Source organism: Talpa europaea (genome assembly GCF_964194135.1).
Source record: "Talpa europaea genome assembly, chromosome: 3".
Lineage (NCBI taxonomy): Eukaryota > Metazoa > Chordata > Mammalia > Eulipotyphla > Talpidae > Talpa > Talpa europaea.
In genome coordinates this window covers 150,934,955-150,948,611 of record NC_140069.1, presented here as the reverse complement: position 1 = coordinate 150,948,611, position 13,657 = coordinate 150,934,955, and the positions used below count along the sequence as shown (strand labels likewise).

Sequence of the window (13,657 nt, the reverse complement as noted above, 5' to 3'; positions counted from 1 at the left end):
GATCTGCTCACCAGCCGCAGAGCTGGCGCCTGCTCCTGGAGCGCATGGCTGGAAGCGGAGGCCGGGCATGCCTTCCTCTCGCAGAGGTGAGTGGCAAATCCACACAGCAGCTGGCGCACTTTAGGATCTATCGAGCTGGCTGATTTCTTCCATCACTTACTGGTCTTCTATATGTCCCTTGGGTCTCATTTAAAAAATACACACTCTGCACATGCATGAGAACACACACACTCACACACATCCTAGTCTCCTGTCAGCTGCTTCTCTACAGAGCCCCTGGCCCACGGCTCCTGGCTCGGGCGGGGCTTCCCTTGGCGGGCAGGCCTGAGTGCACTGCAGGCCCGAGTGCGCCCAGCTCCGAGCCTCACGAGTGCTGGGGGCGGGGGGTTAGGGCAGAACCTCTCTCTTAGCACCTGGGACTTGTGCCAAGTGTCCTGCGCAGTGATGCAGGGCCTGGGGTGCCTTCAGGGCCCCCATGGGGTGACTCACTGGGGTGATAGCCCAGTGGCACTGAGCAAGGGACAGGTGTCACCGGGCTAGGAGGTGCTAGGCTGGGATGTGGGTGTAGAAACTAGGGCAGGCCACTGCCTCCTGCACCTCCATGGCTTGGGGTGAAACTGTGGCCACACCTGGTGGCCGGGTTATTGGGCAGGTCGAGTCACAAAAAGACGTGCAGTGCCGACGTCGTGGTTGTTTGGCAGAACCACGTCCCCACTGGCCGTGCAGTTGTTGGTCCAGCAAAGCCCTGGGGGGCTGCTCATGTGGGCGAGAACAGGGCACGGGACATGCTCGGACGGCCACATCCCCAGCTGCTGTGGGCCAAGGAGAGCACTTGCGGAAGCCTGGAGAGCTGGGGGGCGGGTGGTTTCAGGGCAGCCAATACTGACCACTGCCTGTCAGGTCCTGCTTCACTCGAGCCTGCTGGTAGGTGTGCGGGAGCTCACGGCAAAGAAGATGCGGGGAGACACGCTGGGCCATAGGGAGCCTGTCCCAAGAGTGGACAGCCAGCCAGGCACGCGCAGATGCCGGGCACGTGCAGACACGCGCGCTGCCTCCAAGGCTGAGGACGTGGCTGGAGAGCTGCCGATGGGCGGGGGAGACTGTCACTCCTGTAAGAGTCCTCATGCCTGGCGGCACGCCCCGAGGGCAGAGCAGAAGCAGGTGTCGTCCTGCCATGCCATATTCTGGGGAGAAGGAGTGAATGGGAGACCGAAACCGCCAGGGAAGGCCACGGGGAAGCGAGCGGCGCTGGAGGGTGAGCCAGAGTGTGAGGCGCAGGGGCGGGGAGAGGCGCAGGGCCTGTCCTCCGGGTTGGGACGGCGGAGGAGGCCAGGGGCGGGAAGGGGCTCTTTCGGGAGAGAAAGGGGGGCTGGTTGGAAGGGAGGGCGGCTCCAAAGCCAAGGTGTTAAGCGTCCAGGGGAGCTTGACTTTGCCCTACAGCCAGTGAGAATGGCTGCCGGGCAGGGCTGTGCGCTGGGCAGAAAGCCTGTGTTTTGGAAGCTTCATGTTTTGGAGGGATGCAGGGATGGCGGTGCTGGCTAGGGTGACGGAGATGATGGGGCCCCCATGTCCAGTGTGGCCGCGTTTTCCTGCAGGTGGCGGTCAAGGGCCTGGGGCTATAGGCAGGGTGAGCCCTCGTGTGCGAGCACTTTCCAGCAGCCTCCTGCTTTCTTAGCCCCTTTGGCCACAGCAAGACACCTGCCCAGATTCCACGGGGGGAAAGAGACTCCATGTCTGTTTGGAGGGAGGGCACAGCCATGGACAAAGGAGGGGTAAGTCTGTGGCCATGACACGGGTTCCAGTTGGGAACCAGAGTCAGCCAGAGGCGGTCAGTGCAAGGGCAGATGGCCCACTGCATACATCTGCATGAGAGAAGCGAAAAGCTGGTGGCCACCGGTGTCACTTTCTAAATACGGGTCTGAACGCACCCCTCGGATCTGGAGAGATTAGCCCATAGCTGCTGCGGGACAGCTCAGGCAGGAGTTTAGCCCAGCACCAGAACGTGGGTGTCCCCAGCAGCAGGCTCGGGTGCTTCTTGTCCCGGTTCTGTAGGGCTGCAAGACACCCCGCAGCAAAGGTGAGCATGGCCCACTGGGATTGGGTCCTGGTTTCTTATCAGCTGCCGGCAGCAGGCTCTGGCCCAGAGCCCTCCAGAGCACGCCCAGCGTGTCCTGGTGCATGCATGGGAGGCACCGCACTGGGGGCCAGCAAGTGTTTCACGGGCTATTAAAAAAAGGCAGAGTGGTGGAAAAAAGGCTAACTTAAGCCCACAGATTCTAGATGAACATGTATCATAAAAATCATTTGAAAGCAATTTGTGGATTTTTCGCCTCTTAAGAATTTTTAGAGATGCCAAAAAATTAGAATCAATAGTAATTCAATGACTTCCTTTTAGCTAAATAAATCCAAATGCCCGTTCACAGTGGACTGTACAGCAAAAGAGAAAAAAGAACGGGGTGAATTGTTTGCGCGTTGTGGCACCCCATAATGGACGAGCGGGGCGGGTCCTCCGAGGGACACGGGGGCGCCCGGGGCGGGCAGCGCAGAGGCCATCTGGGCTCGCCGGCGAGCGCGGGGTGCTGGGCGGGGGCTGCTCACGGAGGAGCCGAAAGTCGTGAGCTCCTGGGGCGAGCGCGGGCGGGAGACCGCGGCCAGCGGACGTCGAGGTTATTTCCCTGACCCAGGAGGCAGGACGCCTTCCTGCAGGCCCCGCCCTCCGGCAGGCCCCGCCCTCCTACAGGCCCCGCCCCTACAGGCCCCGCCCCCGCGACAAAGCCCCTTCAGCAGGCCCCGCCCCACAGGCCCCGCCCACCGCCCCTCCCTCCCCGTCCCCCAGGCGCCGCGGCGCGCGGCGCGACGCGCGGCGCCTCTGTCTGACGTCACGCCGCCCGCGCCCGGCCCTCCACAGCGCGAGCGGCTGCGCCCCAGGCGGCGGCCGAGCGGCGCGGGGTCTCGGTCGCGGCCTCTGCTGCGCCCGGGCGGCGGGCGGCCGGCGGGCGATGGTGCGGCGGGGCGCGCGGACGCGGGCGGCGCGGCGGCGGGCATGAAGGAGGATGGACGGGCAGGACGAGGTGTCGGCGCGGGAGCAGCACTTCCACAGCCAAGTGCGGGAGACCACGGTGAGGCGGCGGCGGCCTCGCCCGCCCGCGACCGCCGCGACCCGCCCGCCGACCCCTCCCGGCACCCGAGCCCGCCCCCCGCCCCCGTCCGCGGCCCCCCCCGGCCCGGGCCCCGGGTCCGCCGCTCCCCGCCGGCCGCGGCCCCTGCGCGCCCCTTTCTCCGCTCCCGCCGCCGGGCCCGGCCCTGTGTCCGCTGCTCTCCGCCCTCTGACCGCTCCCGCGCCCCCCCCGCGCGGCTCCCCGCGCCGCCCCCGCCCTCCCCCGCCGCCCCCGCCCTCCCCCCGCTTCCTTCTGTCCCCCCAGTCCCGCCGCGGCTTCCCCTGTGCCCCGCGGCGTTTCTGCCCCCGCGCGGGTTGCTGCGGTGCCGCCCGCGCCCTCCTTCCCCTGCCCCGCGGCGCCCCCAGGTGCTGGCCGGCCGCCTCTCGAGGGCGCAGGGGCCGCAGCCCCGTCTGCACTCCCGAGCGGCCCCGCGCACCTCCCCGGCGCGACTGCAGCGCGCCAGGAGGCAGCCTCCGAGGAAGCCGCGGCGCGGTCGCGCTCGGCCGCCTCCGGCCACCTGCCCTGGAAAGGCCACCTGGTGCCCTGACCTTGGCGCGCTGGCCGCCGCTTGTGCTGTGTTCACACCTGTCACGTGCGCCGCTTTCCTGCCGTCCTCGTTGCCCTTTCGCCCGGGCTGGGCGCGGACCAGACGTGTGGACTTCCAGCCCGGAGATGCGAGCCCCGCGCTGCCCTTGCTGGGGAGCCGAGGCGCCCGCGGAACGCCGCCGGGGCGGCCTAGTGGCGTGTCCACCCTGGCGTCCCCCGCCGGAGCAGCGGTGCTTGGTGGCCAGCCTGGGGCTTTCCGCGGAGGCCCATGCTGCCTGCCCAGTTGCAGGGAACGCAGGACAACCCGCGCCCCCATCCTCCTCTGGGGGAGCTGGGTGGCCTCAGGGGGCTGGGACAAGCCCTGGAGGGCGCCCGCAGCGCTTGGGCTGAGTGAGTCTCCTGCCTGCGCGGGCCCCCACCGCAGGGTCGCTGCTCCGCCACCGCAGCACACCTTTGTTTTACTGTGGATGGCCCAGCCGCGCCGGGTTTGGGCTGACCAGTCCTGTCTCTTGTGGCCGTGTGTGTCCCCCGCCTGTCAGGGGCGGGCCCAGGATGGAGGCCAGGCTACAGGGTGTGGCTTGTGTGCAGCCAGCGGGCCTGCGCTTTTGGGGTGCTGCCTGGCCACTCCCGGCTGTGAGCCCCTGTGCAGCGGGGCCTGGGGTCCCTTCTGTGACGCTTGTCATTGCGGAATCTTGTGAAATGTCTGCAGGCCTTTTCCCACGTAATGCTGACTTACAAGAGTTCTTTATTCCGAGCGGGGTACCCTGGCTGCGGTATGTGTATGCACGTGTGTGCCCCCCCGGGTGCCTTTTTACTCACTTGATATCTTCTCACGAGCAGAAATTCCCAGTTTTAAAGTAGCCAAGTTTATCAATTCTTTTCGTCATCAGCTGTTCTGGTGACCTATTTTAAGACGCCTTTGCTTACTCCGCGGCTGGGGGACGTTCTTTTGCTTTTTCTGAATCCGAGTGTCTTACTGATTTGCTCTCCCCTTCCCTCGGCGGTCATGTGGTGTTCTGGGCGCCCGGAGGTGGCAGTCATGTTTTCCGGGTGCGTGGCGGCTCCCTTCAGCACCGCCTGCGCCTGAGCCCCTGGCTGAGCTGATTCACGGTCCCCCGTTGCTGGGATTGAGGGGTACCTGCCCCCCGGAAGGAGCGCAGGGTTCCTCTCAGTGTTGCCTGCCACCCTCCCCATAGCACCCCTGGGGTGCGAGTCCCCAGCCTCTGCCGCAGCAGCCCCGTTCAGGAGCAGATTTCCGGTCCTCCCTCAACACGCGTGTCCAGAGCGGCTAGACGTGCTTGGCTTTCCTCACTGCCCTCCATTCTCCTCTTCCTCCTCCTCCTCCCCTCGGTCTCTGTACCAGGCTGTGGTTTTGTTTCACTTCCTTCACTTGACAAGCTGTGCAGGCCGCGCGGTCTCCCCGGCGGTCTCCCCCGGCTCCGATGTGGAAGTCAGGCCTGCGGAGGGGCCCTTAGCGCCTGGGCTTCCCTGGAGACTGTCCCGAGTCTGGTCAGCCTCCCACCTTCTTACTTTCTCGACCGCAGCACAGGTGTCTGTTTGCTGACGTCTCACGGAGAACATGGCGCCGGCTGGTGTGTCTGGCGTTGGAGGGGGCCTGGCCACCTGAGCCCACAGACGCCTGCCCTGTCTCCAGGCCTTTCCTCTGGGCTGTTGGATTTCATCTGTGGTTCGCGCTGAAGGGCTCTGCGTCTGGTGGCGCGAGGCCCAAGTGCTTCTGTGGCCGTGTCCCCTCCTGGAGAGGCTGCTGCTGCTCCGCAGAGCCTCCGTGGTGCGCACACACCGCTTCTCCTCCCGGGCCCTCCCGCCTGGCGCCTGTGCCCCTTGCTGCAGCTTTGCAGGGCTGGATGTGGGGAGGCGTGACCTGCAGCTGGCGCTGGCGCCTCGGCCTGCCCCGGGCCCTGGAATTCTCATTCGAGTTGTGGTGGGCCGTGCGGTGTCGGGGGAGGCCCGGGGAATCCGGCGGGTGAGCCAGACCACGCTCGCGTCCGGGCCAGGCCGCGAGCCCACACCACGTCCAGGGCCACCTCTCACCGGGTCCCGGGAGGGCAGGCGCCCCTTAGAGTCTATGTTTTGTCCATTTGTTGACTTTTTAAGTGTTTCATTCCTTGCGGTGCTACCCCAAGTGGAATTGCTTTTTTGGCTTCAGTCTCAGATTGCACTGCTGGCCGCAGGGCGTCGGCAGTCCCCGGGATGCTGGGTGGTGGACTTTCTAAGAGCAGATCAGAGCGAATGATGAATTATTTGGTTTTATTTCCAGTGTGCAGAGGCCTATTGGGAAATCCTATTTTCTTGTAAAACCTTTTTGAGTCATTCATTCACCCACTGTTGACTCTCCCCCCTCAAGGCCTCTGAAAGGCCCGCGTCCTCATGGCACGCCCGCCCGGCGGCCCCGGGTTCTGGGTAGTGGCCGCGGACGTTCCTGCAGGCCTTCGTGTGGACATGGCTTCGTTCTCTTTGGGTAGAGCCAAGCTTGGCTGCCGGGTGGTCTCATGAGATCAGGGTTAGCTTTGGAAGAAGGTGCCAGGCCGCCTTCCAAAGTTTCTGTGTCACTTTCACCCCCACCAGCCACGAGCTGGGTCTCCCCAGCTCCCCCAGCTCCCCGCGCAGGGCTGTCCAGCTGGGAGAGCAGGTGCCTCAGGAGGCTGGGCCCGGCCCTGACCCGCTGCGTTGTCTGCTCTGTGCTGCCTGGCGCGTCCCTGGGGAGCTGTCCAGACTGCACCCATTTTTAAGTTGGGTTGTTTTCTTGTTTTTGAGCTTTAAAAGCTTGTCTATTTGGATCAGTCCTACGTTAGATATGTGCTTCGCCATTATTTCCTCCCAGCCTGTGGCTTGTATTTCATTCTCTTGTTAGAGTTTTTGGCAGAATAGACTTTTAAAATCATAGTGAAGTCCAATTTAACATTTTTATCTTTAATGATGTTCGTATTGTACTTGAAAAGTCATTCCCAAACTTACAGTCCCTAGGTTATCGCCCTCTGCCCTTTTTAAAAGAAGCTTTATGGTTTTTTTTTTTTTTTTAGGTAAATATTTATTTATTTATACAAGCACTGGGCACAGTCAGAAGCACGGGAGGGTGAGAGAATTCACCAGAGCCAGAGCAGGGAGCAGAACAGGCAGACTGACGAAATACACTGCTGAGGGGAGCAGCGGGCGGCAGGAGAGGTCTGCGCGCCAGGTGGGACCCTCTTCCGGTGGCCGGGGATCGAACCGGCGCTGCAGAGGCTGCAGGCAGCTACGCAGCCCAGCGCTCAACCGCTGTGCCGCCAGGGGAGGCCCTGGTTTTATGTTTACATTTAAGACTTTAAGTCATTTTGTAAAAATAAGGTTTATGTCTCCATTTGTTTTCTTAAGCCAAGGAAAAAAATCGAAAGACGACTCAATTATTTACCATAGAAGAGACTGGAACTATTAAAAATAATCTATCATTTCATAAGATATTAGGACCAGAGGGGTCCAGAGCTGAGTTCTGTCACCTTTAAAAAATAGGATCTCCTAATATTATTTAAGGTAACCCATGCACTTGGAGAAAAGCTCCTGATTTCATCTTATGAATAAAATCTGAATAGAAAGGGAAACTTTACAATAATCTCATTTACAGATACCAGTAAAAATGGAAGTCAGCACAGCCCAGTGAGACAGGGCATGGGTTCAGCCACGGTCAGCACGACCCGCCAGGGTCAGCGCGGCCAGGGTGGGTTAGTGCCGAGAAGGGGAACCGGCCTGTCATCTCAGCGACTCAGAGGAAAGTTGATGTGCCAGCGGCTGCTGATAGTTACACACTCATTCCTACAGGAATGCTGAGCTAGATGGCAGTGATATTGACTCAAATACTTATTAAAACCAACAGAGAACATTATAATAAATGTGCAACTTAAACCACTTCCATTATTCTGAGGAAAAGGACAGGAATGCCTTGCTCTCGGCACCACCGGGCAGGCTTGTCAAGGTTGAGGGAGTTCAAGAGAATGAGAAAATTAATATTATTCCTGTAAAAGAAGAAAATGATCTCCTAACTAGTGATATGATCATTTAACTAGAAAAAACATTCTCAGGTCATGAGGAAGTTTAGTGAAATTACTGGAAACCAGGCAGGGGTCCTCAGGTACAGGAAATTGCCTGGGAGCCTCCCCCTGGGAGTGGGGCAGCGGGTTGAGCGCAGGGCAGTGAGCCTGTCCGCAGCCTCTGCAACGTGGGTTTGATTCCTGGCCGGCCAGGGAGCTACCCACATGGCGCGGCAGACCTCTGCTGGCTCTGCTGGCTCCCCGCTCTGTCTCTCACCCTCCTGTGCCTCTGGCCTGCACCCCACTTCTTGTATGAATAAATAAGTCTTTTTTTTTAAAGATTTATTTTTATTTATTTATACAAGCACTGGGCACAGTCAGAAGCACGGAAGGGTGAGAGAATTCACCAGAGCCAGAGCGGGGAGCAGAGCAGGCAGAAGGACCGAGGTACACTGCTGAGGGGAGCAGCGGGCGGCCGGAGAGGTCTGCGCGCCATGCGGGACCCTCCTCCGGGGGCCGGGGAGCAGCCGGGGATTGAACCGGCACCGCAGAGGCTGCCGGCAGCCTTGCAACCCAGTGCTCAACAGCTGCGCCACCAGGGAGGCCCTGAATAAATAATTAAAAAAAAAAAAAGAAAGCGCCCGGGCCACAAAGTCCCTTCCCATGGGTGAGGCACCCCCTGTTCCTGAGTCACCCCGTGTTCCGGAGGCACTCCACACTCCCAAGTTAACACACACCAGTGCAGCTGCACTTAGAATGCAAGTTCAACTTGGATTCAATGAAAGTGGCCCTAAAATCACATGGAAGAATAAGTGCCTCCATTTGTGCCTTACAAAGCCTGGGACTGGCCTGGGAAGGTAGGAGAGCCGTGCTCCTGGGGGGACGCGCCCTCCCCGAGAGCAAGGGAGCTGGGCAGTCCTAACTGTTAACGTGCGAGCAGCTCCCCCCAAACAGGAACACGGCAGAGAGGAGCCCTGGGCCACAGATAAGAAATAACTTCCAGATGGCTAAGACTTACATGTTGAAAAAAAGAATAAAACAATAAAAATGCTGGCGGAGGCCCAGGGCGGGGCTCTGGCCTGCACCGAGCACCTGCCGCCAGCCACGGTGGAGGCGCGCTCAGGCGCTTTTCTTGCTGCTGCCGGGCGTGCGGCGAGCCGGTGTCGGCCAGGAGGCCGCAAGCCAGCATGGTGGGAAGAGAAGAAACAGAAGCTGTGTCTGCTCGGGAGCGGTGGCCACGTGGTCCGGCCGCCGGGGACTGTCCGGGGCAGCGGAGCGTGGGCAGGGCCTGTGCCAGGTGCGGGCTTCCTGACTTCACCCTTTACTCCCTGCCTGAATTCCATTTTAGCGGTAGGGTCTTGTTTCCCTTGGACAGATGAGCAGCACTCTTAAATGCGAAGTAAGATGTAGGCAGCGTGGTGGCTGCTTGCGCCCCTGCGGCCCTGGTCCCCTCTGGGGACTCACGTGACACTGGTTTCAAGGAAAAGCAGGCTCCATGCGGGAGGGCGTTCCCTGCAGCGTCCCCTACGCAGCGGAGACGAGCCCACCCCTCCGAGGCCAGGGGTTCGGTTATTGTTGCTGCTGTGGCTGCAGAGTGGGGCGCTGCCGCAGCCGCCGGGGGGCTTAGGAACAGGAAGCATCTGCTGCTGACCCCTTTTTGGATCAATTGACAAGAAAGAAAGGCTCAGGTTGTTTGGAGGGGCCCGGAGATGACAGTAAAGAAGAGCAAAGCGACAGCGGGGGAGGCGGGGGAGTATGTCCTCCCGTGCAAGCTTGCCGCTCGGGCCGGGCGCTGGGCCCACAGCTCCCACTTCGGGAAGTCGGTGTCCTCGGTGTCCTCGAGGGGCGGTGCCGTGCGCCGGGAAGGTGCTCCTAGTGCCTGGGCGTGACGGGGAGAGCGGGACTCCCCGCGCAGGAGCCGGCTGAGGCTGGCGCCCGCAGAGGCCTTGCCTACATGCACGCATGTCTGTCTGACATGTTCGTTCTCAGCTTGGCCTTCTGAGGGCTGCCTTCCACGCTTTCCTGTGAAAGTGTACGTTGTTGAAAAAAATACACCAACGGATCTTTTGCATGCTTGCCTTCTCCCGTGTCTAGCGTACATTTCTTAGACTTATGGTCCTCAGCTCGGGTGACGGCGTTCCCCTGGGAGACATGTGGCGATGTCATGACTGGGGGCTGCCAGTGGGTGGAGGGCAGAGATGCTGCTAATGCCCCACAGTGCACTGGGCAACCCCGAGCAAGGCAAAGAAACTTCCAGGCTGACTGCCGAAAGAGAGAAACACACACAATTTACAGTAATTCTTGTTTTCTTTTGTCAGTCGTAATGGGGAATATTAGTACTAATTTAGCTGGTGTATGGCAATAACCAAATTCCTTTCTCCTTAAAAACTTTGGTGGCATGTTAAGAGATTAAAGGCTGGATCATGTCAAACTACTTGATGTTTTTTTTTTTTTTTTTTTTTTTTTAATAAATTTTATTGTTATATTCCCCATACAATTGCAGCCCCCCATTCTGACCCCAATCCCTCCCCTCCCGCCCCCGCCCCCCTAAAAGTGTCTCTGGTTCATAGTTTTTTGTTGATTTTGATTTTCACTTTCTTATAGTTATTCATTTTCCTGGTCCATTATTTAAGTTTTCTAGATTCCTGCTATGAGTGAGACCATCCGGTATTTTTCTTTTTCTTTTTGGCTTATTTCGCTGAGCATGATCCCTTCCAGCGCCATCCATGTTGCAGCAAATTGCATGTGTTTATCTTTTTTGAATGCTGAGTAATATTCCATGGTATATATGTACCACATCTTCTTGATCCAGTCATCTATTTTTGGGCATTTGGGTTGTTTCCAAAGCTTAGCTATTGTAAACAGTGCTGCTATAAACATAGGGGTGCAGGTGTTCTTTGGAATTGATGTTTCTGTGTCCTTTGGGTACATACCTAGGAGTGGAATTGCTGGGTCATATGGAAGCTCTATGTTTAGTAGGTCCAGAAATCTCCACACAGCTTTCCACAGTGGTTGGACCAGTTTGCACTCCCACCAACAGTGCAGAAGAGTTCCTTTTTCTCCACATCCTCGCCAACATTTGTTGTTGCTAGTTTTTTTAATATGTGCCATTCTCACTGGTGTAAGATGGTATCTCATGGTAGTTTTGATTTGCATTTCCCTGATGACAAGTGATGTTGAACATTTTTTCATATGCCTGTTGGCCATTTGCATTTCCTCTTCAGAGAACTTTCTTTTAAGCTCTTCTGCCCATTTTTTGACTGGATTATTTTCTTTGTTGTTGTTGAGTCTCATCAGCTCTTTGCAGATTTTTGTGATCAGTCCTTTATCATTAGTGTTGGGTGCAAAAATGTTCTCCCAGTTGGTGGGGTTTCTCTTTGTTTTTGTTATTGTCTCTTTTGCTGTGCAGAAGCTCTTTAATTTGATGTAGTCCCAGCTGTTTATCTTTGTCTTCACTATCACTGCTTTGGGTGATGTGTCTGTAAAGATGTCTTTGATGTGCAAATCACGTAGTGTTTTGCCTATATTTCCTTCTATATATTTTATGGTTTCAGGTCTTATGTCTAGTTCTTTAATCCATTTTGAGTTGATTTTTGTGTATGGTGTGAGGTGGTGGTCAAGCTTCATTCTTTTGCATGTAGCGACCCAGTTTTCCCAGCACCATTTATTGAACAAACTTTCTTTGCTCCAATGCATAGTCTTTGCTCCTTTGTCAAAGATTAGTTGACCATAAATCTGTGGGTTTATTTCTGGATTTTCTATTCGATTCCATTGGTCTGTATGTCTGTTCTTGTTCCAATACCATGCAGTTTTGATGATTATGGCTTTGTAGTATAGTTTGAAGTCTGGGAGTGTGATGCCTCCATTCCCTTCTTTTTTTTTCAGGAGAGCTTTGGCTATTCGGGGTTTTTTGTGATTCCATATGAATTTCATCAATAATTGTTCTATTTCTTTGAAGAATGACATTGAAATTTTGATTGGAATAGCATTGAATCTGTATATTGCTTTTGGAAGGATGGCCATTTTAATAATGTTTATTCTTCCAATCCATGAGCAGGGGATGTCTCTCCATTTCTTTGTGTCTTCTTCTATTTCTTTTAACAGTCAAACTACTTGATGTTAAACCCTCTTTCCGTGAGGATCTCACCCCGGTGGGGTTTTTTAAAAAAAGAAATTAAACTAATTTCATGACCATGTCATCCCCAAACTATATTTGATGTGAAAAGTAAAATGGTTACAAAGAAGTCCTGGAGTAATTCCCCTGATTAAATCTCTGCAGAGATTGGTTATCAGATGGGGATGTCTAAGCAGCTGCCAGATGATGAACTGAAGGGAAGTCCCCACAGAGAATAAAGTATTAAAAAAAATGACATCGGGCCTCCCCTGGTGGCGCAGGTGGTTGAGCACCACGCTGTGAAGCTGTTCCGCAGCCTCTGCAGCGCCAGGTTGATCCCGGCCGGCCAGGGAGATAACCCACGTGGCGCGGCAGACCTCTCCTGGCGTGCCTGCTGCTCCCCTCAGCAGTGTGTTTCAGTCATCCGCCTGTTCTGCTCCCCACTCTGTCTCTGGTGAATCCTCTCACCCTCCCGCGCATCTCCCTGTATCCTGGTTCTTGTATGCATGAATAAATAAATCTTTAAAAAAAATGGCATCATGTATGCCATCCCCAAAAAGGGATCCCAGGCCGATCTAAGACCTAAGATAAATAAAACCTGAAAAGATGACATAGTGGCTTTTGGTTTCCTTCCCAGCATGGAATGAGCTTGGCAGTCAGCACTCCATCCTCAGGCCAGAAACAGCTGAGCAAACTGGAAACCAGCAGGTCTTCTTAGAGCCATCAGAAGACGGAGGTCACGGGGCCACTCAGTGCCCTGAAGCTGGAGCAGAGAGGCAGAGCGCAAGGGCCCACTGCCCCAGACAGGAGCCTCCAGAGCAGCAGTCTGCCCCGGCAGCTGGTGCTGGTGGGGACACCTGGCCTGTCATCAGGTAATATCTGGAGGCTTCACATGGACTAGTGGGAGAGTCAGAAACTCCAGAGGTCCACTTGCAGGGGGTACCCTTCCTCTGTCCCCGCCTTTCATGAGTTTTAGTTTCTGGAACTCAACCAGATTCTTAGGGTAAAGACAAAATTGGGGGGCCTCCCTGGTGGCACAGGGGTTAAGTCTCAGTGCTATCACCACTATGGCCTGAGTCCCTCTGGCCAGGAAGCTGACTCATACTGCGCAGCAGGCCCCTCCGTCTCCCCGCTGCCCGTCAGCAGTGGATTCAGTGGATTCAGTCAGTCCACTTGTTCTGAGCCCCACTGTGTCTGTGGGAAATCCTCTCACCCCTGCACATCTGGCCTGCACTGCCCAGTTCACCCATGCAAAAAGAGAAAAAGAAAAGATCAGAATGAAACCCCTTGTGCTGCTGGGGTTGGGGGGAGGGGAGGGAGGAGCATTCCGTTCACCCTGACAAAGGCCTGCCCTCCCGAGCCAACCCTCCCCATCAGAGCCAGGCTTCTGCAGCAGAGTAGGAGATTATAGCGGAAAGAGCTGTGAGGTGGTGAGTCCAGCGTTCCCCTAGTACTGAAGTCAGACAAAGACATTGCTATAAAGAGAAACTACAGACCTCAAGCTCTCACGAAGATGCATAATTCTGCAAGAAAACAGCAGAAAGTGCAGTTTAACAAGAGCACTGCGCCATGATCACATGGAGTTTACCCAAGTATGCAAGAGTGGCTCAGCATTCAAAAATCACTTCCTGCAACCTGATGGCATCCACAGGTTAAAAGCAGAAATGTGTTCTCATCGATACATGCAGAAGAAGCCCTAGACAAAATCCAAACACCCATTCAGGATGAAACTTGGTAGGCTGTGAGTGGAGGGGGACCTTCCTCACCCTGACTGGGAATGTCCACAGGCGTCTCTCGCTAACCTCATGCCTCATGGT

At 56.6% G+C, this 13,657-nt stretch overlaps 1 protein-coding gene across 1 annotated transcript in view; it reads left to right on the top strand.

Annotated features, from left to right (window-relative positions):
- Positions 1-3,053: 3,053 nt before the first annotated feature.
- LMBR1 (limb development membrane protein 1) overlaps positions 3,054-13,657 on the top strand; it is a gene marked incomplete at its 5' end in the record, with an annotated part of 82,372 nt that continues 71,768 nt past the window's right edge. Inside the window, one exon of the mRNA XM_084230877.1 lies at positions 3,054-3,119. Coding sequence (XP_084087003.1) covers positions 3,054-3,119 — 66 coding nt within the window. The remainder of the gene's footprint in view (positions 3,120-13,657) is intronic.